This window comes from Schistocerca cancellata, chromosome 10 (genome assembly GCF_023864275.1).
Source record: "Schistocerca cancellata isolate TAMUIC-IGC-003103 chromosome 10, iqSchCanc2.1, whole genome shotgun sequence".
Lineage (NCBI taxonomy): Eukaryota > Metazoa > Arthropoda > Insecta > Orthoptera > Acrididae > Schistocerca > Schistocerca cancellata.
Genome location: NC_064635.1, coordinates 144,039,483 through 144,065,138, shown reverse-complemented (window position 1 = coordinate 144,065,138; position 25,656 = coordinate 144,039,483). Strand labels below are relative to the sequence as shown.

The following is a 25,656-nucleotide window of genomic DNA, read 5'->3' as shown; positions in this document are numbered from 1 at the left end:
TTATACCCTCCACGCTGCCCTCCAGTGCTAAAATTGTGATCGCTTGATGCCTCAGATCATGCCCTACCAACCGGTCCCTTCTTCTTGTCAAGCTGTGCCACAAACTCCTCTTCTCCCCTATTCTATTCAATACCTCCTTATTAGTTATGTGATCTGATGGTTCAGATGGCTCTGAGCACTACGGGACTTAACTTCTGAGGTCATCAGTCCCCTAGAACTTAGAACTACTTAAACCTAACTAACCTAAGGACATCACACACATCCATGCCCGAGGCAGGATTCGAACCTGCGACCGTAGCGGTCGCGTGGTTCCAGACTGTAGAGCCTAGAACCGCTCGGCCACTCCGGCCGGCTAGTTATGTGATCTACCCATCTAATCTTCAGCATTCTTCTGTAGCACCACATTTCGAAATCTTCTATTCTCTTCTTGTCTAAACTATTTATCGTCCATGTTTCACTTCCATACATGGCTACACTCCATACAAATACTTTCAGAAACGACTTCCTGACACTTAAATCTATACTCGATGTTAACAAATTACTCTACTTCAGAAACGCTTTCCTCGCCATTCCCAGTCTACATTATATATCCTCTCTACATCGACAATCATCAGTTATTTTGCTCCCCAAATAGCAAAACTCGTTTACTACTTTAAGTGTCTCATTTCCTAATCTAATTCCCTCAGCATCACCTGACTTAATTCGACTACATTCCATGATCCTCGTTTTGCTTTTGTTGATGTTCATCTTATATCCTCCTTTCAAGCCACTGTACATTCCGTTCAACTGCTCTTCCAAGTCCTTTGCTGTCTCTGACAGAATTGCAATGTCATCGGCGAACCTCAAAGTTTTTATTTCTTCTCCATGGATTTTAATATCTGCTCCGAACTTCTCTTTTGTTTCCTTTACTGCTTGCTCACTATACAGATTGAATAACATCGGGGAGCGGCTACAACCCTGTCTCACTCCCTTCTCAACCACGCTTCCCTTTCATGCCCCTCGACTCTTATAACTGCCATCAGGTTTCTGTACAAATTGTAAATAGCCTTTCGCTCCCTGTATTTTACCCCTGCCACCTTTAGAATTTGAAAGAGAGTATTCCAGTCAACATTGTCAAAAGCTTTCTCTAAGTCTACAAATGCTAGAAACGTAGGTTTGCCTTTCCTTAATCTTTCTTCTAAGATAAGTCGTAAGGTCAGTATTGCCTCACGTGTTCCAACATTTCTACGGAATCCAAACTGATCTTCCCCGAGGTCGACTTCTACCAGTTTTTCAATTCGTCTGTAAAGAATTCGCTTTAGTAGTTTGCAGCCTTGACTTATAAAACTGATAGTTCGGTAATTTTCACATCTGTCAACACTGCTTTCTTTGGGACTGGAATTATTATATTGTTCTTGAAGTCTGAGGGTATTTCGCCTGTCTCATACATCTTGCTCACCAGATGGTAGAGTCTTGTCATGACTGGCTCTCGCAAGGCCGTCAGTAGTTCTAATGGTGTGTTGTCTACTCCCGGGTCCTTGTTTCGACTCAGGTCTTTCAGTGCTGTGTCAAACTCTTCACGCAGTATCATATCTCCCACTTCATCTTTATCTACATCCTGTTCCATTTCCATAATATTGTCTTCAAGTACATCGCCCTTGTATAGACCCTCTATATACTCCTTCCACCTTTCTGCTTTCCCTTCTTTGCTTAGAACTGAGTTTCCATCTGAGCTCATGATATTCATACAAGTGGTTGTCTTTTCTCCAAAAGTCTCTTTAATTGTCCTGTAGGCAGTATCTATCTTACCTCTAGTGAGATAAGCCTCTACATCCTTTCATTTGTCCTCTAGCCATCCCTGCTTAGCCATTCTGCACTTCCTGTCGATCTCATTTTTGAGACGTTTGTATTCCTTTTTGCCTGCTTCATTTACTGCATTTTTATATTTTCTCCTTTCATCAATTAAATTCAATATCTCTTCTGTTACACAAGGATTTCTACCAGCCCTCGTCTTTTTACGTACTTGATCGTCTGCTGCCTTCACTACTTCATCCCTCAAAGCTACCCATTCTTCTTCTACTGTATTTCTTTCCCCCATTCCTGTCAATTGTTCCCTTATGCTCTCCCTGAAACTCTGTACAACCTCTGGTTTAGTCAGTTTATCCAGGTCCCATCTCCTTAAATTCCCACCTTTTTGCAGTTTCTTCAGTTTTAATCTACAGTTCGTAACCAATAGATTGTGGTCAGAGTCCACATCTGCCCCTGGAAACGTCTTACAATTTAAAACCTGGTTCCTAAATCTCTGTCTTACCATTATATAATATATGTGATACCTTTTAGTATCTCCAGGGTTCTTCCATGGGTACAACCTTCTTTCATGATTCTTGAACAATGTGTTAGGCCCCCTATATCTATATCTGGTAAACTTAGAATTCCAAAGACTGTATTCCAGTCATTGTCGAAAGCCCAGTGCGTAGACACTCTTGTTGGTAGAATGTTACGTTATCGCTCCAGACACAGGGCAGAGGGCGCAAAAGAAACGCCTCCGAGCAAAATGTCAAGAAGTATCAACTATTACACTTCCAACATTCTATATCTAAGTCACAACAGTATTAACAAGTTAAAATTTTTGCTTCGATTCTTTCCTGAACAGCAGATGATACGTAGCACGTGAACTTACTGTCCTCGTAGAGAGGTGACTGCAACACTTCCTTGCTTCGCGAGTCGAGGGCGTCGGTGGAGTCGAGGAATGAGTCTGAATCAGGCGAGCATTCGGTGGATGGCGTCTCCTGGAAAGCAGAGGGGACAAGGTACAGTCTGAAAAATTAATGGCAGTTTATTTTAACAACTTCCAGTGGTATGATGGAATCAAGTAAACAATTTCACGTTTTTTGTATGGAGTTAATATCTTTTTCCCTTCCATGTTGCTATACACGGTTTCACAACTCCAAATAATCTTTTGCCCAGAAGGAAAAAAAACATGTGTCGAGGCAATTTTGTTTAGCTATGACAGGGACATTAAGCAGCATCACTGATTTTCTTGTAACTTTGTTTAGTAAGTATAAGTATTTTTTATGTCGTACACAATATTTTTTATTCTGTAATCCACTCCCTCAAGAGCCACTCAAAAACGCAACAGAAAACTTACTCTGACTCTCCATACTAGCACTCACCAGGAAAGTACTTGGGCTCGGACAAACGCAAATACACCAAAATCGTGTGAGAAATAATGTAAAGGTCTCTTATTGCACTAGTGATACTCCCACATCTGCAAAACTCTGCAGTCGTCCGTTAGAGGCCTCTGCGTATGCCGTGCCGCATTGCACACTGACCTGCCGGTACGCCAGTCGGGACCAGTAGGGACGGTGCAGTGTGCCTCTGAAGTTGCGTTTTGTGACATTATTTGTGTATCGAAGCGTCAGATGGCTCGGCGATTGGTAATCAATCCTGCTAATGTATTGCGATTGGTTGAGATGAAGTTACGAAGAACCGTTCTTCGTGAAGATGGTATTGGTGTAGTAGACGAATCATTCGCATCTTTTTTGGTATCTATTATAGTGCAGAAATATGAGCATAAGTTAGAAACAGATACTGTTGTAACACTAACACATAATGATGATGACAGGGATGATAATGACGAACAACTCACTGCAAACGGTAGTGCTACGGCAAGTGCGGGAAGAGGCGATGGAAGCAGTGACAGTGAATACCAACCGTCTCCCAAGAAGAAGGTTAAAGTTGCAAGTATCATCACGGCGTTTGATGACAACACACTGGAGAACATGTACGATGATTATTACGTAAGAGGCTTCGACACATACGACAAGCTTCTGAAAAGATACCCTAAACTGACGTGGCGTTCAACACTGATATTTTAGAATGTGCAAATAAGCCATGCGATCAACTTGCATTTCTCCACTGTGCGCTTTGCAGTCATTCGTATTGCTCGGAGCATTTTATTGACATTCCGCATTTACATTTATAGTTAAGATTTCTGCATTGCGTATGGCGTCTACAATTACATCTGCAGTGATATCTAGAGCATGACTGCAGAGTTTTGCAGAAAAACGAAACCCACCAGCACATTCAGAGGTACATAATGGTCCTGTAGCCAAACGTTCATACAGATCTGTTTGTTCGAGCCCAAGTAGTTTCCTGGTCAGTGGAGGTACCGGAGGTAACGTAACTTGTCCACTTGCTGGAGTTGACAGTAGATAAATGAAAACACAAGGAAAATGCACACCGTCTTCAGTTCAAGATTTGCGTGAGCAGAAGTCACGAACCACGAGAAGGTAGAAGTGCCACTCACTAGCAGAAAAGTAATTACAATTATGTTTTCTTATATAGACGGGTAGGTGTAGTATTGTACTGCAGTGCATTCATAAACGATATTTTGTGTTAGCAGAACAACTGTTCGCCAGTTTTGGACGAAATCATTCCAAGCAGCTGGATTGGTAGAGACGGTCCGACATCGAAGTGCCACGGTCACCATACTAACCCATCTTGACTTTTCTGTGTGGGGTTGTGTTCAGTCCGCCAGTTCCTGACGTACAAAGTGTTACGGCTCGAATACGAGATGCTGCCGAGCTGGGACGGCCGAGAATCTGGCACGTGGCCGGCCGATGTGACCGAGCGGTTCCTAGGCGCTTCAGTCTGGAACCGCGCGACCGCTACGGTCGCTGTTTCGAATCCTGCCTCGGGCATGGAAGTGTGTGATGTCCTTAGGTTGGTTACGTTCAAGTAGTTCTAAGTCTAGGGGACTGATGACCTCAGATGTTAAGTCCCATAGTGCTCAGAGACATTTGAACCATTTTCTGAATCTGGCACGTGAGCAGTGCTCTCGCTCGTGAGCCGTAGCTCTCCCACGTGGCTGCGCCCGCAGCTCGTGGTCTACTGGGGCCGGCACTGTAACTCAGGTTGTTCGGTCAGAGGGTTAGCTGCCCTCTGTAATAAAAAAACTGAGTTAATGGGTCAACAACGACTTGAAACGGGTGTCTTGCGACGTCCGCCCCGAGCAAATGCATCGAACGAAAACTAACAAATGTACAAAGTGTTACGGCTCGAATACGAGATGCTGCCGAGCTGGGACGGCCGAGAATCTGGCACGTGGCCGGCCGATGTGACCGAGCGGTTCCTAGGCGCTTCAGTCTGGAACCGCGCGACCGCTACGGTCGCTGTTTCGAATCCTGCCTCGGGCATGGAAGTGTGTGATGTCCTTAGGTTGGTTACGTTCAAGTAGTTCTAAGTCTAGGGGACTGATGACCTCAGATGTTAAGTCCCATAGTGCTCAGAGACATTTGAACCATTTTCTGTACCTGGCACGTGAGCAGTGCTCTCGCTCGTGAGCCGTAGCTCTCCCACGTGGCTGCGCCCGCAGCTCGTGGTCTACTGGGGCCGGCACTGTAACTCAGGTTGTTCGGTCAGAGGGTTAGCTGCCCTCTGTAATAAAAAAACTGAGTTAATGGGTCAACAACGACTTGAAACGGGTGTCTTGCGACGTCCGCCCCGAGCAAATGCATCGAACGAAAACTAACAAAATGAGATTAAAAAAAAAAACAAAAAAGTGGCTAGCGTTTCCGCCTCTGGATCACTGGGTCCTGGGTTCGATCCTCGGTCGGGTTGCAGTTTTTTTTTTTTTCTGCCCGGGGACTGGGTGTTTGTGCTGTCATCATTTCATCATCCTCAGGTCCGCTCCCGGTAGCTGAGTGGTGCCGGCACGGTAGCTCAGCGTGTTCGGTCAGAGGGTTAGCTGCCCTCTGTAATAAAAAAACTGAGTTAATCGATCAACAACGAACTTAAACGGGTGTCTTACGACGTCCGCCCCGAGCAGAGGCAGCGAATAAAAGCGAACAAAATGAGATTTAAAGAAAAAAGAAAAAAAAAGTTGTCAGCGCGACAGACTGTCAATCCTAAGGGCCCGGGTTCGATTCCCGGCTGGGTCGGAGATTTTCTCCGCTCAGGGACTGGGTGTTGTGTTGTCCTAATCATCATCATTTCATCCCCATCGACGCGCAAGTCGCCGAAGTGGCGTCAAACCGAAAGACTTGCACCAGGTGAGCGGTCTACCCGACGGGAGGCCCTCGTCACACGACATCATCCTCATCATCATTCGTGACATTGGTTAGATTGGACTGTGTAAAAATTGGACTGTGTACAAATTGGGACATTGTACGGGCGCTGATAACCGCGCACTTGAGCGCCCCACAAACCAAACATCATCATCATCATCATCATCTGGCTGTACACTTACCCCAGCACCACGCCACTCTGTCTGGGTGTGAGGAGGCGAAGAAGAAGGAAATTGCGAAAGCAACACATTTAGGTGGTAATGCAGTCGCACTGCATACAAATCGGTTTCTATTATTCAACAACATAAACCACAAACAAAACAAGTTTGCATTGTTATTTATTTTTTGGCACACTGAAGACGTAACATGATTTTTATTGGGTACAAACTGTCGACATACGGCAGAAGCAGACAATTTCATGATTTTCTACTCTGGTTGCCACATAATCGTGACTTATTTAGTTTCGTAATCGAAAAAAGCCGTTCACACACATATACAGGGTGATCGATTGATAATGACCGGGCGAAATATCTCACGAAATAAGCGTCAAACGAAACTCGTCTAGCTTGAAGGGGGAAACCAGATGGCGATATGGTTGGCCCGCTAGATGGCGCTGCCATAGGTCAAACGGATACCAAGTGCGTTTTTTTTTAAATTGGAACCTCCATTTTTATTACATATTCGTGTAGTACGTAAAGAAATATGAATGTTTTAGTTGGATCACTTTCTTTGGCTTTGTGATAAGTGGCCCTGTAATAGTCACAAACGTACAAGTACGTGGTATCACGTAACATTCTGCCAGTGCGGACGGTATTTGCTTCGTGATACATTACCCGTGTTTAAATGGACCGTTTACTAATTGCGGAAAAGGTCGATATCGTGTTGATGTATGGCTATTGTGATCAAAATGCCCAACGGGCATGTGCTATGTACGCTGCTCGGTATCCTGGACGACACCATCCAAGTGTCGGGACGGTTCGCCGGATAGTTACGTTATTTAAGGAAACAGGAAGTGTTCAGCCACATGTAAAACGTCAACCAGGACCTGCAACAAATGATGATGCCCAAGTAGGTGTTTTAGCTGCTGTCGCGGCTAATCCGCACATCAGTAGCAGACAAATTGCGCGAGAATCGGGAATCTCAAAAACGTCGGTATTGAGAGTGCTACATCAACACCGATTGCACCTGTACCATATTTCTATGCACCAGGAATTGCATGGCAACGACTTTCAACGTCGTGTACAGTTCTGCCCCTGGACACACGAGAAATTACGGGACGATGACAGATTTTTTGCACGCGTTCTGTCTAGTGCCGAAGCGTCATTCACCAACAGCGGTAACGTAAACCGGCATAATATGCACCATTGGGCAACGGAAAATCCACGATGGCTGCGACAAGTGGAACATCAGCTACTTTGGCGGGTTAATGTATGGTGCGGCATTATGGGAGGAAGGATAACTGGCCCCCATTTTCTCGATGGCAATCTAAATGGTGCAATGTATGCTGATTTCCTACGTAATGTTCTACCGATATTACTACAAGATGTTTCACTATATGACAGAATGGCGATGTACTTCCAACATGATGGATGCCCGGCACATAGCTCGCGTGCGGTTGAAGTGGTATTGAATAGCATATTTCATGACAGGTAGATTGGTCGTCGAAGCACCATACCATGGCCCGCACGTTCACCGGATCTGACGTCCCCGGATTTCTTTCTGTGGGGAAAGTTGAAGGATATTTGCTGTCGTGATCCACCGACAACGTCTGACAACATGCGTCAGCGTACTGTCAATGCATGTGCGAACATTACGGAAGGCGAACTACTCGCTGTTGAATGTCGTTACACGTATTGCCAAATGCATTGAGGTTCACGGACATCATTTTGAGCATTTATTGCATTAATGTGGTATTTACTGGTAATCACGCTGTAACAGCATGCGTTCTCAGAAATGATAAGTTGACAAAGGTACATGTATCACATTGGAACAACCGAAATAAAATGTTCAAACGTACGTACGTTCTGTATTTTAATTTAAAAAAACCTACCTGTTACCAACGGTTCGTCTAAAATTGTGAGCCTTATGTTTGTGGCTACTACAGCGCCATCTATCACAATGCGAAAAAATGGTTCAAATGGCTCTGAGCACCATGGGACGTAACTGCTGCGGTCATCAGTCCCCTAGAACTTAGAACTACTTAAACCTAACTAACCTAAGGACATCACACACATCCATGCCCGAGGCAGGATTCGAACCTGCGACCGTAGCGGTCGTGCGGTTCCAGACTGTAGCGCCTAGAACCGCTCGGCCACTAAGGCCGGCCACAAAGCGGAAAAAGTGGTCAAACTAAAACATTCATATTTCTTTACGTACTACACGAATATGTAATATGGGGGTTCTTATTAAAAAAAAAAACGCAGTTGATATCCGTTTGACCTACGGCAGCGCCATCTAGCGGGCCAACCATAGCGCCATCTGGTTTCCCCCTTCAAGCTAGACAAGTTTCGTTCTTTGCAGTTTTTTCTTTTGACGCTTATTTCGTGAGATATTTGGCCTGGTCAAATGGCTCTGAGCACTATGGGACTTAACAGCTATGGTCATCAGTCCCCTAGAACTTAGAACTACTTAAACCTAACTAACCTAAGGACATCACATTTTCTGGTGTTCTAAGTTTCATTCCTGCCTCCTTTTCCAAACATGTATTCAGTCATGCTCCCTGACTTAACCGACGTACTCTGCAGTATTATATATAGCGTGCATTCTCTTCATTCATTTCCATCGAAAACTCTTGAACTGATTGTGGAATAATGCATTCGACTACAGAAAATTTATTATTATGCTTATCACCAATTTCATCACTTGCTCCATGCCTGCAAATGTAGCACAAGCAGCTTCTTGAAGTACGGAACAATGAATCCCCTCTCAAGGTCATTGTAATTTTTTGCTCTTTCATCATCAACTAAATCTTAAAATTGTTTCTGAACGGTGTAATTTTGTTCCGCACCAAATTTGCAGTACCTGTCGATTATGTGATTCTGTATCTATTAAGTGATATTGAGAATTTTATCCTCCCCTTCCTTCATTCCCATTCACTTTTGAAGGCTCGAGATCGCTGGAATGCCTCTTTCTGAGGAAACAGCCACTGGACCTGTGAAGTCCTTTATACCACAAACAAATTGCGAAGGGTAAACTGAGCTGACACTACGATTCTGCCGAACTGAAGGAAGTAGTTGTCCACCGAAAAACGCCGCACTGCAGTGCTGAACGAATTGTCGCGCAGTACCGTCTACTTCCGAGAACGCCCGAGCAAAGCCGAGAAGAGCCGAAACTGTGGCCACACGTGTCCAGCACAGGGTGCTCGCGTGCAGTTTGGCACGCCGTGGCCGGCCCTCGACTAATCGACCCGTTATGCTCCTGGAGCACCTCATAGAATTCGATACCTGTTACCGCGCCTACTAGCCACTGACCATAAAACAGTGGAACAACAGGATTGCTCACTCCAGTATCTCGTATGCGATTTTATTGTAAGATGCATTTCATTTTCTCCGAACCCTTCTAATAAATCTGTTCCATTCGCTTCCTCTGTCTTGCTGAACTGTTTATTGACCATGTACGAGGCTAAACTCGAGACAAATTTAGCAAATTTCTATTACCCTGCTTCCTTCGAAACGTTTTCCTTGCTAATGCCGTATACATTTTATATCCTCTCTACGTTAGCCAACATCAGATATTTTTCTACTACTTTTAGTATCTCGTTTGCTAACCTAATTCCATTAGCTCCACGTGTTTTAACTGGGCTATATTAAATTTCCCCATTTTTTACTTTTGTGATGTCCATCTTACACTGACGTGACGAAACCTATGAGATACCTCCTAATACCATCTCGGACATCCGTATACCCTGGGTACTGCAGCAACCCGATGTGGCACGGACTGCTGGAAGTCCCCTGCAGAAATGTTGAGCCATGCTCCCTCTACCAGGTGTACCGGTATGTAATGAGCGTTTTTTTGTGAACATGAAACACTAATTTTGAACTGAAAAGTAAAAACGTTTTATTCAAAGTACTGATCATTGCTTTCTATACATTTTGACCACCTTTCTGGCAATTTGTGGACACCACGACAATAGAAATGTTCGTCTTTTGAAGCAAACCAATCAGACACCCAATTTTCGACTTCTTCGTAGGAATCGAAGCGTTCCTCAGCCAATGAGTGTCCCATTGATGAAAACAAATGGTAGTCGGAAGGGGTCAAGTCTGGTGAATACGGCGGGTGGGGTAGCAGCTCCCAGCCAAGTTCAAAATGGCTCTGAGCACTATGGGACTTAACATCGGAGGTCATCAGTCCCCTAGAACTTAGAACTACTTAAACCTAACTAACCTAAGGACATCAGACACATCCATGCCCGAGGCAGGATTCGAACCTGCGACCGTAGCGGTCGCGCGGTTCCAGACTGAAGCGCCTAGAACCACTCGGCCACACCGGCCGGCCCCCAGAGAAGTGTTTTGATTGTATCCTGAACCAGTTTTGCTTTGTGTGCAGGTGCATTGTCGTGTAAAAAAATTACTTTGCCATGTCTTCTGGCCCATTCTAGTCTTTTTTCGATCAATGCATAGCTCAAATTGATCATTTGTTGTCTGTAGCGATTAGTATTCAAAGTTTCACCGGGTTTTAGAAGCTCATGATACACCACACCTTTCTGATCCCACCAAACACAGAGCATTGTCTTCTTGCCGAATCGATCTGGTTTTGCAGTCGATGTTGAGGGTTGTCCCGGATTAACCCATGATATTTCCCGTTTAGGATTCTTAAAATAAATGCATTTTTCATCGCCAGTAACAATTCGATGCAAAATTGATTTTCTTTCATGTCTTTGAAGCAAAATTGGACAAATGGTTTTTCGGTTTTTCATCTGTCTTTCATTGAATTCATGTGGCACCCATTTTCCACACTTTTGGATCTTTCCCATAGCTTTCAAACGGTCAGAAATTGTCTGCTGTGCAACATTTAGCATTGCTGCCATTTGCTTCTGACTCAAAGTATCATCTTCATCCAATATTGCTTGCAATTCGACGTCTTCGAACTTTTTTGGTGGTCTTCTACGTTCTTCATTTCTTACATCAAAATCATTATTTCTGAACCGTTGAAACCATCTTTTGCATGCTGCTTCTGATAGAGCATGATCACCATATGCCTCGACAAGCATTCGATGCGACTCTGCAGCACTTTTTTTCAAATGAAAAAAAAAAAATAATTCTTTCCGCAAATCATCAATTTCTGGTACAAAATTCGACATTGTTAACGCGATGAAAACATATGATGTTGTATGTTCCATGACTTGTTAACGCTCATTTCATACCGGTACACCTGGTATAGCCGTCCATAATGGCGGAAGTGTTGCCAGTTCAGGATTTTGTATCCCATAAATGTTCGATGTGATTGATGTCGAGCGATCAGGGTGACCAAATAATTTTCTCTAATTGTCCACAATGTTCATCAAGCCAGTCCCAAAGAACTGTGGCTCAGAGACACGGTGCATTGTCATCCATAAAAATTCCATCGTTGTTTGGGAACATGAAGTCCATGAATGGCTGCAAATGGTCTCCATGTAGCCGAACATAGCCATTTTCAGTCACTGATTCATGTAAACGCAGCCTACAACATTATGAAGCCTCCACCAGCTTGCACATAGCTTTGTTGACAACACGGCTGCGTGGCTCCGTAGGGTCTGCGCTATACTCGAACCTTGCCATCAGTTCTTACCATCAAAAGACCGGGATTCACCTGAGCAGACCACAGTTTTCCAGTCGTCTAGGGTCCAACCGACATCGTTATCTGATAGCACTGACAACACTACGCAAACGCCGCTACTCTCGGTAGTTAAGTGTAGGCCGTTGGCCACTGCGTTTGTCCTTGGTGATGGTAATGCCTGAAATTTGGTATTCTCGACAGACCCTTGACAGTGTGGGTCGCGGAATATTGAATTCCGTAACAATTTCCGAAATGGATGCCCCATGCGTCTAGCTGCGAGTAACACTCCACGTTCGAAGTGTGTTAATTCCCGTCGCGGCCATAATTCCGTCAGAAACGTATTTACATGAATCACATGAGTTCAAATGACAGCTCTTCCAATGCACTACCTTATTAGACCTTGTGTGCGCGATACTGCCGCGCCATCTTTACATGTTCACATCACTATCCCACGACTTCTGTCACCTTAGCTTACAACCTTTGTTCGACTGATCACGCATATCCTTTTCCTCCTGTGACAGTTACAATGACACTGTGCAAACCTCGAAGTTTTTATTACTTCTATGAAGTTTATGTTACACAACCGAATTTTAAAGATAGTTTACTAAACGCCAAGTCAGTCAAAAAATACATAACGACTTGACGAAAAGGCATTAGCACCGTGGTTCAAGAAGCTCACTACCTGAGCATAGGATTTGCCTGGAAGATTCCAGCATTGTAATACAGGGTGGGCATGAAGTTTTCGCCTTGATCACAAAAATTTATTTCTAGCTACAGCTATGCGGTTTAGAAATAGTGGCAGTGTAACTCGTGCAGTTTTAATGGATGTACCGAGTGATTCAAAAAGAAAGAACAGATTTTAGTTGTTTATTGCAGACTAAGTATACATTGCGCGTGTTACTGGGTAGAGGAAGGTTCAAAGTTTTGACACAGCTGCGATGTTTTTTTTGTGGCGACATGGAGAATATACCACAACAGAAATGATTTTGTGTGTTAGAATTTGCGCGATGTCAGTGCATTGTCAACGTGCATTCCGCCGTCGATTCAGCAAGAATCCGCCCCTGGACAACCAGATTTATGACTGGTATACAAAATCCGCGGAGGATGGTTGCGTATGCAAAGAGAAGAGCATTGGTCGGCCACGCACGTCTCATGAAAATGTCGAGCGTATCCGAGATGCGCTCACACGGAGCCCTCGGAAGTCCACAAGACAGGTAAGCCAGGAACTTCTAAACTACTGGCCATTAAAATTGCTACACCACGAAGATGACGTGCTACAGACGCGAAATTTAACCGACAGGAAGATGATACTGTGATATGCAAATGATTAGCTTTTCAGAGCATTCACACAAGGTTGGCGCCGGTGGTGACACCTACAACGTGCTGACATGAGGTAAGTTTCCAACCGATTTCTCATAGACAAACAGCAGTTGACCGGCGTTGCCTAGTGAAACGTTGTTGTGATGCCTCGTCTAAGGAGGTGAAATGCGTACCATCACGTTTCCGACTTTGATAAAGGTCGGATTGTAGCCTGTCGCGATTGCGGTTTATCGTATCGCAACATTGCTGCTCGCGTTGGTCGAGATCTAATGACTGTTAGCAGAATATGGAATCGGTGGGTTCAGGAGAGTAATACGGAACGCCGTGTTCGATCCCAACGACCGCGTATAGTCGAGATGACAGCCATCTTATCCGCATGGCTGTAACGGATCGCGCAGCCACGTCTCGATCCCTGAGTCAACAGATGATGACGTTTGCAAGACAACAACCATCTGCCGTTTGCAAGACAACAACCATCTGCACGATCAGTTTGACGACGTTTGCAGCAGCATGGACTATCAGCTCGGAGACCGTGGCTGCGGTTACCCTTGACGCTGCATCACAAACAGGATCGCCTGCGATGGTGTCCTCGACGACGAATCTGGGTGCACGAATGGCAAAACGTCATTTTTTCGGATGAATCCAGGTTCTGTTTACAGCATCATGATGGTCGCATCCGTTTTGGCGACATCGCGGTGAACGCACATTGGAAGCGTGTATTCGTCATCGCCATACTGGCGCATCACCCGGCGTGATGGAATGGGGTGCCATTGGTTACACGTCTCGTCACCTCTTGTTCGCATTGACGCCACTTTGAACAGTGGACGTAACATTTCAGATGTGTTACGACCCGTAGCTCTACCCTTCATTCGATCCCTGCGAAATCCTACATTTCAGCAGGATAATGCACGACCGCATTTTGCAGGTGCTGTACAGGCCTTTCTGGATACAGAAAATGTTCGACTGCTTGCCTGGCCAGCACATTCTCCAGATCTCTCACCAATTGAAAACGTCTGGTCAATGGTGGCCGAGCAACTGGCTCGCCACAATACGCCAGTCACTAGTCTTGATGAACTGTGGAACCGTGTTGAAGTGCATGGGCAGCTGTACCTGTACACGCCATCCAAGCTCTGTTTGACTCAATGCCCAGGCGTATCGAGGCCGGTATTACGGCCAGAGGTGGTTGTTCCTGGTACTGGTGTCTCAGGATCTATGCACCCAAATTGCGGGAAAATGTAATCACATGCCAATTCTAGTATAATATATTGGTCCAATTAATACCCGTTTATCATCTGCATTTCTTCTTGGTGTAGCAATTTTAATGGCCAGTAGTGTACTTGCTCAGTCAACGCTGTGGTGTGTTCTGAAATAACGCCTGCATATAAAGCCTCACAAGTTGCAGTTACTGCAGCAATTACATCCCGGCACCGTAACGTAAGTTACTAATTTTCGTATTTCAGTTATCCAGGATATGGTAGAGGACACTTTTCGCAAACGACTTATCTTTTCGGGCGAATCGACGTTTCATCCACTGGGTAAAGTGAAGCAACATAATATAAGAATTTGGAGGCCACAATATTCTGTCGCCGTCGTCGAACATAAAAAAGACTCACCCAAACTGAATGTGTTTTGTGCCGTTTCTGTTCACAGAGTTTACGGATCTTTGTTTTTTGTGGAGGAACCTGTGACAGGAACGTCATACTTGGACCTTGTAATGTAACGGACTACTGAAACTACCGATACCACCGGCTGGCGAGGTGTGCGGTGCCGTCAATCAACTTGAAGGAGCATGTGAACTTTAACTATGTAAACATAAAGTGAAGTATTATTATTTTGTTACAAAACTGCTAATATGACGACAATAATGAGGTATATTGTCACAGAACTATATTATAAACACTTTTCATTTTTCATACAATGTTTTTCATATATGTATACGTGCGATGTGTAAAATATCAATATACAACCAAGGTTGGCAGTCCTGCACAGTTTGTAAGCTCTGTGAACAGGAGCCGGGTGTTGGCAGGTGTAGAGACAATGGGCAGTTGGTGTTGAGACGTCTTGTAATACGCTTGCTTTGAGAAGGTCAAGGATAGAGGGAACGAAATGATGTATTGGAAAAGCTGTTACATTGAAAATTATTGAATATCGTCATGATCAGCATTTATAAAATAAAAGTTGGAAGTTTAACTATGTGTCAGTTCTTACGCAGCAAAATACACACCCTGGACTGGATGGCGAGATTCATGACTGGACGACGAGCGTGCAACAACGAGCAGTAAAGGTAAGAAAGTTGTATTACTCTAAATTCAAATTGTGTTGATACCTGTCTTTCTCCATGTCTTCAACCCTGTATGTACTCCGTTGTTAGAGTGAACAGCGCGACGGGGACTTGTGGTCGACTAGGCACACCAGGGAGACCACACAGGTTTAAAATGACAATTTGTAGCTTAATATACTACTACTGATAATAATTAATATTTGCCCCCCGGAGAAAGAGGTGCATTACAACACGCTGAAAATTGGTTCTTTCCTCAACTTCACGAAGATTGCAATGATTTCATTTTTATGCTTGACGCCGCTCCGCTCTACTTTCACCTTGAGGTGTGACGTTATCTTAACACCACATTCCACAACGTTGGATTGGTCAACAAGTTCTCGTTCATTGCTTTTGACCTCCGATGTCACCAGATCTCAGATGTTGCGATCTTTTTTCTGTGGGGGTGCACAAAAGTCATTGTTGCGCCTATGGCAGCTACTCTTACAAGAGCTGAGAAATCGAACTGTGAAGCTGTCGATTCATTAAACGGGAACCTGTTGATTCGTGTGTGGAATGAAATGGACTATCCCGTTTCGATGTTTCTCGAGCAACGCGTGGTGCTTATGTTCAGTTACGGCATAGTGTCTGTGCGAACATAAAACTCTGAACCTTCGTCTATCTTGACTTCTTAAGTAATAGAACCCAGTAAGTTGTCGTCGATGGCGAGTGTTCATCGGAGGTGAGGGTATCATCTAGAGTGTCCCAGGGAAGTGTGGTAAGTCCGCTGTTGTTTTCCATCTACATAAATGATCTTTTGGATAGGGTGGATAGCAATGTGCGGCTGTTTGCTTATGATGCTGTGGTGTACGGGAAGGTATCGTCGTTGAGTGACTGTAGGAGGATACAAGATGACTTGGACAGGATTTGTGATTGGTGTAAAGAAAGGCAGCTAACTCTAAATATAGATAAATGTAAATTAATGCAGATGAATAGGAAAAAGAATACCATAATGTTTGAATACTCCATTAGTAATGTAGCGCTTGACACAGTCACGTCGATTAAATATTTGGGCTTAACATTGCAGAGCGATATGAAGTGGGACAAGCATGTAATGGCAGTTGTGGGGAAGGCGGATAGTCGTCTTCGGTTCATTGGTAGAATTTTGGGAAGATGTGGTTCTTCGGTAAAGGAGACCGCTTATAAAACACTAATACGACCTATTCTTGAGTACTGCTCGAGCGTTTGGGATCCCCATCAGGTCTGATTGAGGGATGACATAGAAGCAATTGAGAGGCGGGCTGCTAGATTTATTACTGGTAGGTTTGATCATCACGCGAGTGTTACGGAAATGCTTCAGGAACTCGGGTGGGAGTCTCTGGAGGAAAGGAGGCGTTCTTTTCGTGAATCAGTACTGAGGAAAATTAGAGAACCAGCATTGGAGGCTGACTGCAGTACAATTTTACTGCCGCCAACTTATATTTCGCGGAAAAACCACAAAGATAAGAGAGATTAGGGCTCGTACAGAGGCATATAGGCAGTCACTTTTCCCTCGTTCTGTTTGGGAGTGGAACAGGGAGAGAAGATGCTAGTTGTGGTACGAGGTACCCTCCGCCACGCATCGTATGGTGGTTTGCGGAGTAACATGTCTATCTTTCATAGTTCGTTCGCAACAAACAACTTAACTCTGTCCTTTCTTTTTGAATCACCCTGCACTTCAATATGTGCTCTAACTCTTGTGTGCACCTCACATAATGAATTTTTACCACGGGTGGTGTTTCAACAAGATGGGGTTATTTGTTCATTTCCCGACAGATGGATTGGTAGAAAAGGTCGAATATCTCGACCACCACTGTGGTGTGCGTACTGTAGTACCTTCAGTACACACACCAGATTATTTGACTTGTCGCTCTAACGAAGTAGGCGAGTGTCAGCAATATGTCTCGTGGTCTTATCGAGGCGTGTTTATCTTCTGCCGTTAGGTCAGACGATAGAAATACTACTTGCACGCTTAGAGTAGCAGATTGACGGTGACCAACTTTAAACAGAGCTGGATTAATTTTCACAGACATTAATTAAAATAATAACAATCATAAAATTTACTTAACTTGGTTCTGGATGCTACTTACAGCCGGCCGCGGTGGCCGAGCGGTTCTAGGCGCTCAGTCCGGAACCGCGCTACTGCTACGGTCGTAGGTTCGAATCCTGCCTCGGGCATGGATGTGTGTGATGTCCTTACTTTAGTTAGGTTTAACTAGTTCTAAGTTCTAGGGGACTAATGACCTCAGAAGTTGAGTCCCATAGTGTTCAGAGCCATTTGAACCATTTTGCTACTTACAATTGACAATCTGTTCTTTTGGTATTGATACCTTAATCTCATTCTCACATATATCTCTGATACCTGACAAAAGTGTCTATACATTTATCTTCACGGCTATGTACAGGAATATGGTAATCTTATTAGGCACAGACTGAAACTTGACGCCGGCCGCAGTGGCCATGCGGTTCGAGGCGCTTCAGTCCGGAACCGCACGACTGCTTCGGTCGCAGGTTCGAATCCTGCCTTGGGCATGGATGTATGTGGTGTCCTTAGGTTAGTTAGGTTTAAGTAGTTCTAAGTTCTAGGGGACTGATGACCGCAGATGTTAAGTCCCATAGTGCTCAGTCATTTTTTTGAAACTTGTCTATAGACTGGTACAGACAAATGTAGAACTCTTACAGACTCTTGCAGAGAAATGCAAACTGGTGTAGACTAATGCAGACTGGTACAGACTGGTGCAGACCGACTAATCGGAGGTCTGTACACTCATTATACCTCGCGCGTTCATGTATCACTGCGCGAGTGTGATCCGTGAGGAGAAAAGGTTCTGCATTAGCAGCAATCTCATCAGCTGCGTTACATATTAATACCTGGATCGGCGGAAGCAGAATTTGGTCCGTCTCTATGGCAGCGCCATCTCGTAGTGCGGAGACGGACGAGCTCTGCTCCTGCGCTGTTGTGCTTAGCGGGGCGCGCTCTAGTGGGAAAGTCATGTATGCGCTGACTACACAGAACTATGTACACAACAACCACATTCACCAGACGTAATCCCTCTTGACGTTAAGGATAACGCGTTTAGTTAACCAGTTTCTGATGTGCAAATTCTTACGGCACGAATACGAGATGCTGTACAGATGGTGAGGAAAGAGATGATGTGAAAGACACGGAGAGGAATTGAGTATCGCCTTCGGTCAGCAAACGGAGCACATGCGGGAGTGTATCTGTAGAAAACTTTACGAGTTCAGCTACCATTTGCAACAAGCCGCCAGCCGTATGCAGCATAGCTCCTTAGAAACAACTTTTTATAACTGTTGTGTACATAGTTCTGCATAGTCAGCGCGTACACAACTTTTGCACTAGAGCGTGCCCCGCTAAGCACAAGAGCGCAGGCGCAGCGCTCGTTCATCTCCACACTACGAGATGGCGCTGCCATAGAGACGGACCAAATTCTGCTTCCGCCGATCCGTGTATTAATATGTAGCGCAGCCAATGAGAATCTTTTCTCCTCGCGGATCACACTCACCCAGTGATATCTGAACGCGTGAGGTATTATAATGAGTGTACAGACCTCCGATTAGTCAGTCTGCATTAGTCTATAGTCAAGTTTCAGTCTGCACCTAATAAGATTATCATATTCCTGTACATAGCCATGAAGATAAATGTATAGACACTTTGTCAAGTATCAGAGATATGTGAGAATAAGATTAATGTACCAAGACCAAAGGAACTTCAGATTGTCAATTGTAAACAGTGAAATGATAATTAAATAGACACCCTAGCTGCAAACAGGCGTTGATGTACTTCATTGGGGACATGTTGAAAATGTGTGCCCTGACCAGGACTCGAACCCGGGATCTCCTGCTTACATGGCAGACACTGAATCCATCTGAGCCACCGTGCGCACAGAGGATAGTGCGTCTGCAGGGACTTATCCCTTGCACGCTCCCCGTGAGATCCACATTCCCAACATGTCCACACCACTACATTCGTAGTGCGTCTAATAGATGTTTGCCCATCATACTCATTACTTGTGGCAGATTAATGTACCAAGTCCCGTACGAGTTCGGGCATAGAGTGTGCGTTCGCACGAGAAGGTCAATGGCCGGGAAGCCATATTTTAACTATATATGGCGGTAGTATCTGTTTCCGAAAGAACAGTTACCGTGGATGACCATGCAGCTTTGGTAGAAATGAAATGATAATTAAATGGACACCCTAGCTGCTAACAGGCGTTGATGTACTTCATTGGGGACATGTTGAAAATGTGTGCCCTGACCGGGACTCGAACCCGGGATCTCCTGCTTACATGGCAGGCGCCGTATCCATCTGAGCCACCGTGGGCACAGAGGATAGTACGTCTGCATGGTGATCCACGGTAACTGTTCTTTCGGGAACAGATACTACCGCCATATATAATTGTAAACAGCATCCAGAATCAAGTTACGTAATGTCTACGCTTTTTATTATTTTAATAAATGTGTGTGAAAATTAATCAAGTTCTGCTTAAAGTTGGTCACCGTCAATCTGCTACTCTAAGCATGTAAGTGGCATTTCTATCGTCTGACCTAACGGCAGAAGATAAACACGCCACGATACGACCACGAGACATATTGCTGGCACTCGCCTACTTCGTTAGAGCGACAAGTCAAATAATCTGATGGTGTGCGTACCGAAGGTCTTACAGTACGCACACCACAATAATAGTGGACAGAGTTGACGCTCGCCCTGTACGGTAGCAGCCACGTGTGGGGAGCCAATAACTGACAGTCCTCGGCCGGGAGCAGACGGCCGGCTCACCTGCATCATGTCGTCGATCTCGCGGATGACCTCGTCGGCGGTCTTGATGGGCTCCTTGTCGGCGTTGAGGCCCGACAGGATGAGCGCGTGCATGTCCAGGTCGCTGGCCACCGCCTCGTCCTCCGAGCTCAGGTCCAGGGGGTCCTCGTCAGGGGACAGCTTGTCCTGCGGGAGAAGCACACGGGTAATGCACTGGAGAGCGGGACGGCGCGCAGCGTGCGAAAGCCTCGCTTTGCTGACGCTGATTCTTCATACTGTGATACTACATTCAATTTCTTTGCGCATATCTATAACTAAATGGCTGATACAGTCACCTGGTCCAGTCGCAGACTTCCCATCTAACGCTTTCCAGGGGTAACAAAACTATGGCTTCCAGTATTCCATATACTGGGTGGTTGCAATTGAAATGCTGCTACTTACAGAAGTGCAGTGGGCGCTGTACTTATCGTATGGCTCCGAAACTTGATACGTATGCTGCTGTGAAACTTCTTGGCAGTCTAGACAGAGACTGCAACTCGGGACTTTTGCCTTTCGCGTGCTCAACCACTTGCCCGCGAAAGGCAAAGGTCCCGAGTTCCAGTCTCGGTCCGACAAACAGTTTTAATCTGCCAGGAAGTTTCATATCAGCGCACACTCCGCTGCAGGGTGAAAATTTCATTCTGGAAACATCCCCCAGGCTGTGCCTAAGCCGTGTTGAAACGTCCCCTTTGAAAAATTTATGAATTACTGTGCTGGAAACGAGGATAATGGAATGTAGTCGAATTAAGTCGGGTCATGCTGAGGGAATTAGATTAGGAAATGGGACACTTAAAGTAGTAAAGGAGTTTTGCTATTTGGGGAGCAAAATAACTGATGATGGTCGAAGGAGAGAGGATATAAAATGTAGACTGGCAATGACAAGGAAAGCGTTTCTGAGGAAGAGAAATTTGTTAACATCGAGTATAGATTTAAGTGTCAGGAAGTCGTTTCTGAAAGTATTTGTATGGAACGTAGCCATGTATGGAAGTGAAACATGGACGATAAATAGTTTGGACAAAAAGAGAATAGAAGCTTTTGAAATGTGGTGCTACAGAAGAATGCTGAAGATTAGATCGGTAGATCACATAACTAATGAGGAGGTATTGAATAGAATTGGGGAGAAGAGGAGTTTGTGGCATAACTCGACTAGAAGAAGGGATCGGTTGGTAGGACATGTACTGAGGCATGTACTGAGGCATCAAGCGATCAGCAATTTAGTATTGGAGGGCAGCGTGGAGGGTAAAAATCGTAGAGGGAGACCAAGAGATGAATACACTAAGCAGATTCAGAAGTATGTAGGCTGCAGTACGTACTGGGAGATGAAGAAGCTTGCACAGGATAGAGTAGCATGGAGAGCTGCACCAAACCAGTGTCTGGACTCAAGACCACAACAACAACAACATACTATGCTGGAAAACCTCTTACGTTATTTGCTTTTCAAACAGCTGAGCAAAACTGAACGTACCCAGACATTACTCTCTTTACTTATTCTGATCAACACTAAACTGACACAATATTTTTAGCGCAACGCAATCTGACTTTCAAAAATCCCTACAAAAGAATGGCCCTAACTAACAATAACCTATACCTTTCATGAATCACTAACCTCACAAAAATCTTCGTCACTCGAACTACTGCAATACAGCGAGTGCCAATACTGGCAGCTAAATAAAAGATTCCAACTACTGAAGGCACTAACTACTGATAGGCATAGCCAGCAAATGAAAGATTTTGATAGAGAACAAACAATGTATTTACCTTAATAATGTTCCAAAGTCATCATATATATACGGGGTGAGTCACCTAACATTACCGCTGGATATATTTCGTAAACCACATCAAATACAGACGAATCCACTCCACAGACCGAGCGTGAGGAGAGGGGCTAGTGTAATTGGTTAATACAAACCATAAAAAAATGCACGGTAGTATGTTTTTTAACACAAACCTACGTTTTTTTAAATGGAACCCCGTTAGTTTTGTTAGCACACCTGAACATATAAACAAATACGTAATCAGTGCCGTTTGTTGCATTGTAAAATGTTAATTACATCCGGAGATTTTGTAACCTAAAGTTGACGCTTGAGTACCACTCCTCCGCTGTTCGATCGTGTGTATCGGAGAGCACCGAATTACGTAGGGATCCAAAGGGAACGGTGATGGACCTTAGGTACAGAAGAGACTGGAACAGCACATTACGTCCACATGCTAACACCTATTTATTGGTCTCTTTCACTGACGCACATCTACATTACCATGAGGGGTGAGGTACACGTACACACGTGGTTTCCGTTTTCAATTACGGAGTGGAATAGAGTGTGTCCCGACATGTCAGGCCAATAGATGTTCAATGTGGTGGCCATCATTTGCTGCACAAAATTGCAATCCTGGCGTAATGAATGTCGTACACGCCGCAGTACATCTGGTGTAATGTCGCCGCAGGCTGCCACAATACGTTGTTTCATATCGTCTAGGGCTGTAGGCACATCACGGTACACATTCTTCTTTAACGTACCCCACAGAAAGAAGTCCAGAGGTGTAAGATCAGGAGAACGGGCTGGCTAATTTATGCGTCCTCCACGTCCTCTGAAACGCCCGTCGAACATCCTGTCAAGGGTCAGCCTAGTGTTAATTGCGGAATGTGCAGGTGCACCATCATGCTGATACCACATACGTCGACGCGTTTCCAGTGGGACAAAAATTGATTCAAATGGCTCTTTGCACTATGGGACTTAACATCCATGGTCATCAGTCCCCTAGAACTTAGAACTAACCTAAGGACATCACACAACACCCAGCCATCACGAGGCTACCGCACGACCACGAGATGCGGGCTCCAGTGGGACATTTTCGAGCAACGTTGGCAGATCATTCTGTAGAAACGCGATGTATGTTGCAGCTGTTTGGGCTCCTGCAATGAAGTGAGGACCAATGAGGTGGTCGCCAATGATTCCGCACCACACATTTACAGTCCATGGTCGCTGTCGCTCTACCTGTCTGAGCCAGCGAGCATTGTCCACGGATCAGTAATGCATGTTCCGTAGATTCACTGCCCCGTGGTTTGTTAAACCCGCTTCATCGGTAAACAGGTAGAACTGCAACGAATTCTCTGTTAATGCCCATTGACAGAATTGCACTCGATGATTAAAGTCATCACCATGTAATTGCTGATGTAGCGACACATGAAACGGATGAAAGCGGTGACGATGCAGTATGCGCATGACACTACTTTGACTCAGTCCACCGGCTCTCGCAATGTCCCGTGTACTCATGTGTGGGTTCAGGGCAACAGCAGTTGACACACCATCTGCACCCGCTTCTCCTGTGACGGGCCTGTTACGGGCCCGTTTGCGTGCTACGACCATACCTGTTGCATACAGTTGGCGGTAGATGTTTTGCAATGTGCGGCACGTTGGATGCTCTCTGTCCGGGTACCGTTCTGCATACACCCTGCAGACTTGAGCTGCATTTCGTTGACACTCGCCATAGATGAGTATCATCTCCGCCTTTTCAGAGTTCGAATACACCATGGTCACAGTTCCTACAACACTACACTATCACAGACGTCTGGTAACACGGTGTACTACAAGTTGGTCTGCGTGCGGAGACGAATGCAGAATAACAATAGCAGCAAGCGCTACATGCGGACACTGCGACAGCTAGACCAAACCACAACAGTGCACTACAGCCACACTCGTAAACACGGTCGTCATCGTAAACATGTCCCTGCAGAGGCTGCTCGCCGACCGTGGTCCGTGTTTGTTACAACACGCAACTGAACGTCGGAGGTTTCAAGCGTCAACTTTAGGTTACAATATCTCTGGATGTAATTAACATTTTACAATGCAACAAACGGCACTGATTACGTATTTGTTTATATGTTCAGATGTGCTAACAAAACAACGTGGTTCCATTTAAAAAAACGTAGGTTTGTGTTAAAAAAAACATACTTCCGTGCATTTTTGTATGGATTGTATTAAACAATTACACTAGCACTTCTCCTCACGTTCGGTCTGTGGACGATGTGGATGCGTGTCCATCAGAAAGAGTAAATTTGTAATATTGGGTATAATTTACTCTTTCTGATGGACACACATCCAGATCGTCCGCTCTCAAATCTCTGCCATCTCTCTCCCCACATTTGCCCGCATCTCGTGGTCGTGCGGTAGCGTTCTCGCTTCCCACGCCCGGGTTCCCGGGTTCGATTCCCGGCGGGGTCAGGGATTTTCTCTGCCTCGTGATAGCTGGGTGTTGTGTGATGTCCTTAGGTTAGTTAGGTTTAAGTAGTTCTAAGTTTTAGGGGACTGATGACCGTAGCTGTTAAGTCCCATAGTGCTCAGAGCCATTTGAACCATTTTCTCCCCACATCCACCACAGCTGACGGCTCATCTCCAACTGCGCAACGATATGCGCTGTTCACATCCAACTGCCCAACACTACAATAGCGAATATTGCAACAATGCCAACGAGCCACAGACTGCACACAGCACAGTCAGTGATTTTCATACTGGTGCTACCAACATAAAAACCTTAACAGCGTACTTACAATGTCTCCGCAACTACTGTCTTCCAGTAATGCTAGTTCTGCAAGGTTCTCAGGAGAGCTTCTGTAAAATTTAGAAGGTAGGAGACGAGGTACTGGCAGAAGTAAAGCTGTAAGGACGGGGCGTGAGTCGTCTATCGGTAACTCAGTTGGTAGAGCACTTGCCCACGAAAGGCAAAAGTCCCGAGTTCGAGTCTCGGTCCGACACAGTTTTAATCGGCCAAGAAGTTTCATATCAGCGCACACTCCGCTGCAGAGTGAAAATCTCAATATGCTGATGTGTTAATGCGGAACCGATTTACGCTGGAAATAAAAATTAGTTCCAGTTTTGGCTACCAGGTGCAAATCTAGTGCTGTGAATGCGAGAAAGACGTATAGAAATGTTTCCATATGTGATGGATGAGGAATGGGACGTGGGCACAAATGGTCAAAGAGGTGTGAATGTTGATTTTATTGTTAACTGTCACTTACACGGTGTGGGGGCGTCGATGAAGCGCTCTGTAGCGCCAGATTTGCATCTGGTGGCCAAATCTGGAACTAAATCCGTTTCAGATTAACGCACTAGCATACCTGCCAAGTTTCACTGCCACACGACAATTACAGCCCACACTGTACCTCTGTAAGAAGCTGCAGTTTAATTATGACCATCCAGTAATTAATGACATAATTTAAAAATTTGAAATGGTATCATAATCTACACTCCTGGAAATTGAAATAAGAACACCGTGAATTCATTGTCCCAGGAAGGGGAAACTTTATTGACACATTCCTGGGGTCAGATACATCACATGATCACACTGACAGAACCACAGGCGCACAGACACAGGCAACAGAGCATGCACAATGTCGGCACTAGTACAGTGTATATCCACCTTTCGCA

The 25,656-nt window shown here is 45.0% G+C and overlaps 1 protein-coding gene across 1 annotated transcript in view; it reads right to left on the bottom strand.

Moving 5' to 3' along the window:
• LOC126106691 (fasciculation and elongation protein zeta-2) overlaps positions 1 to 25,656 on the bottom strand; it is a 439,064-nt gene that overhangs the window by 46,604 nt on the left and 366,804 nt on the right. Inside the window, exons 3-4 of the mRNA XM_049913068.1 lie at positions 20,216 to 20,380; positions 2,660 to 2,768 (exon numbers count right to left, since the gene is read on the bottom strand). Of these exons, the coding sequence (XP_049769025.1) occupies positions 2,660 to 2,768; positions 20,216 to 20,380 (274 nt within the window). The remainder of the gene's footprint in view (positions 1 to 2,659; positions 2,769 to 20,215; positions 20,381 to 25,656) is intronic.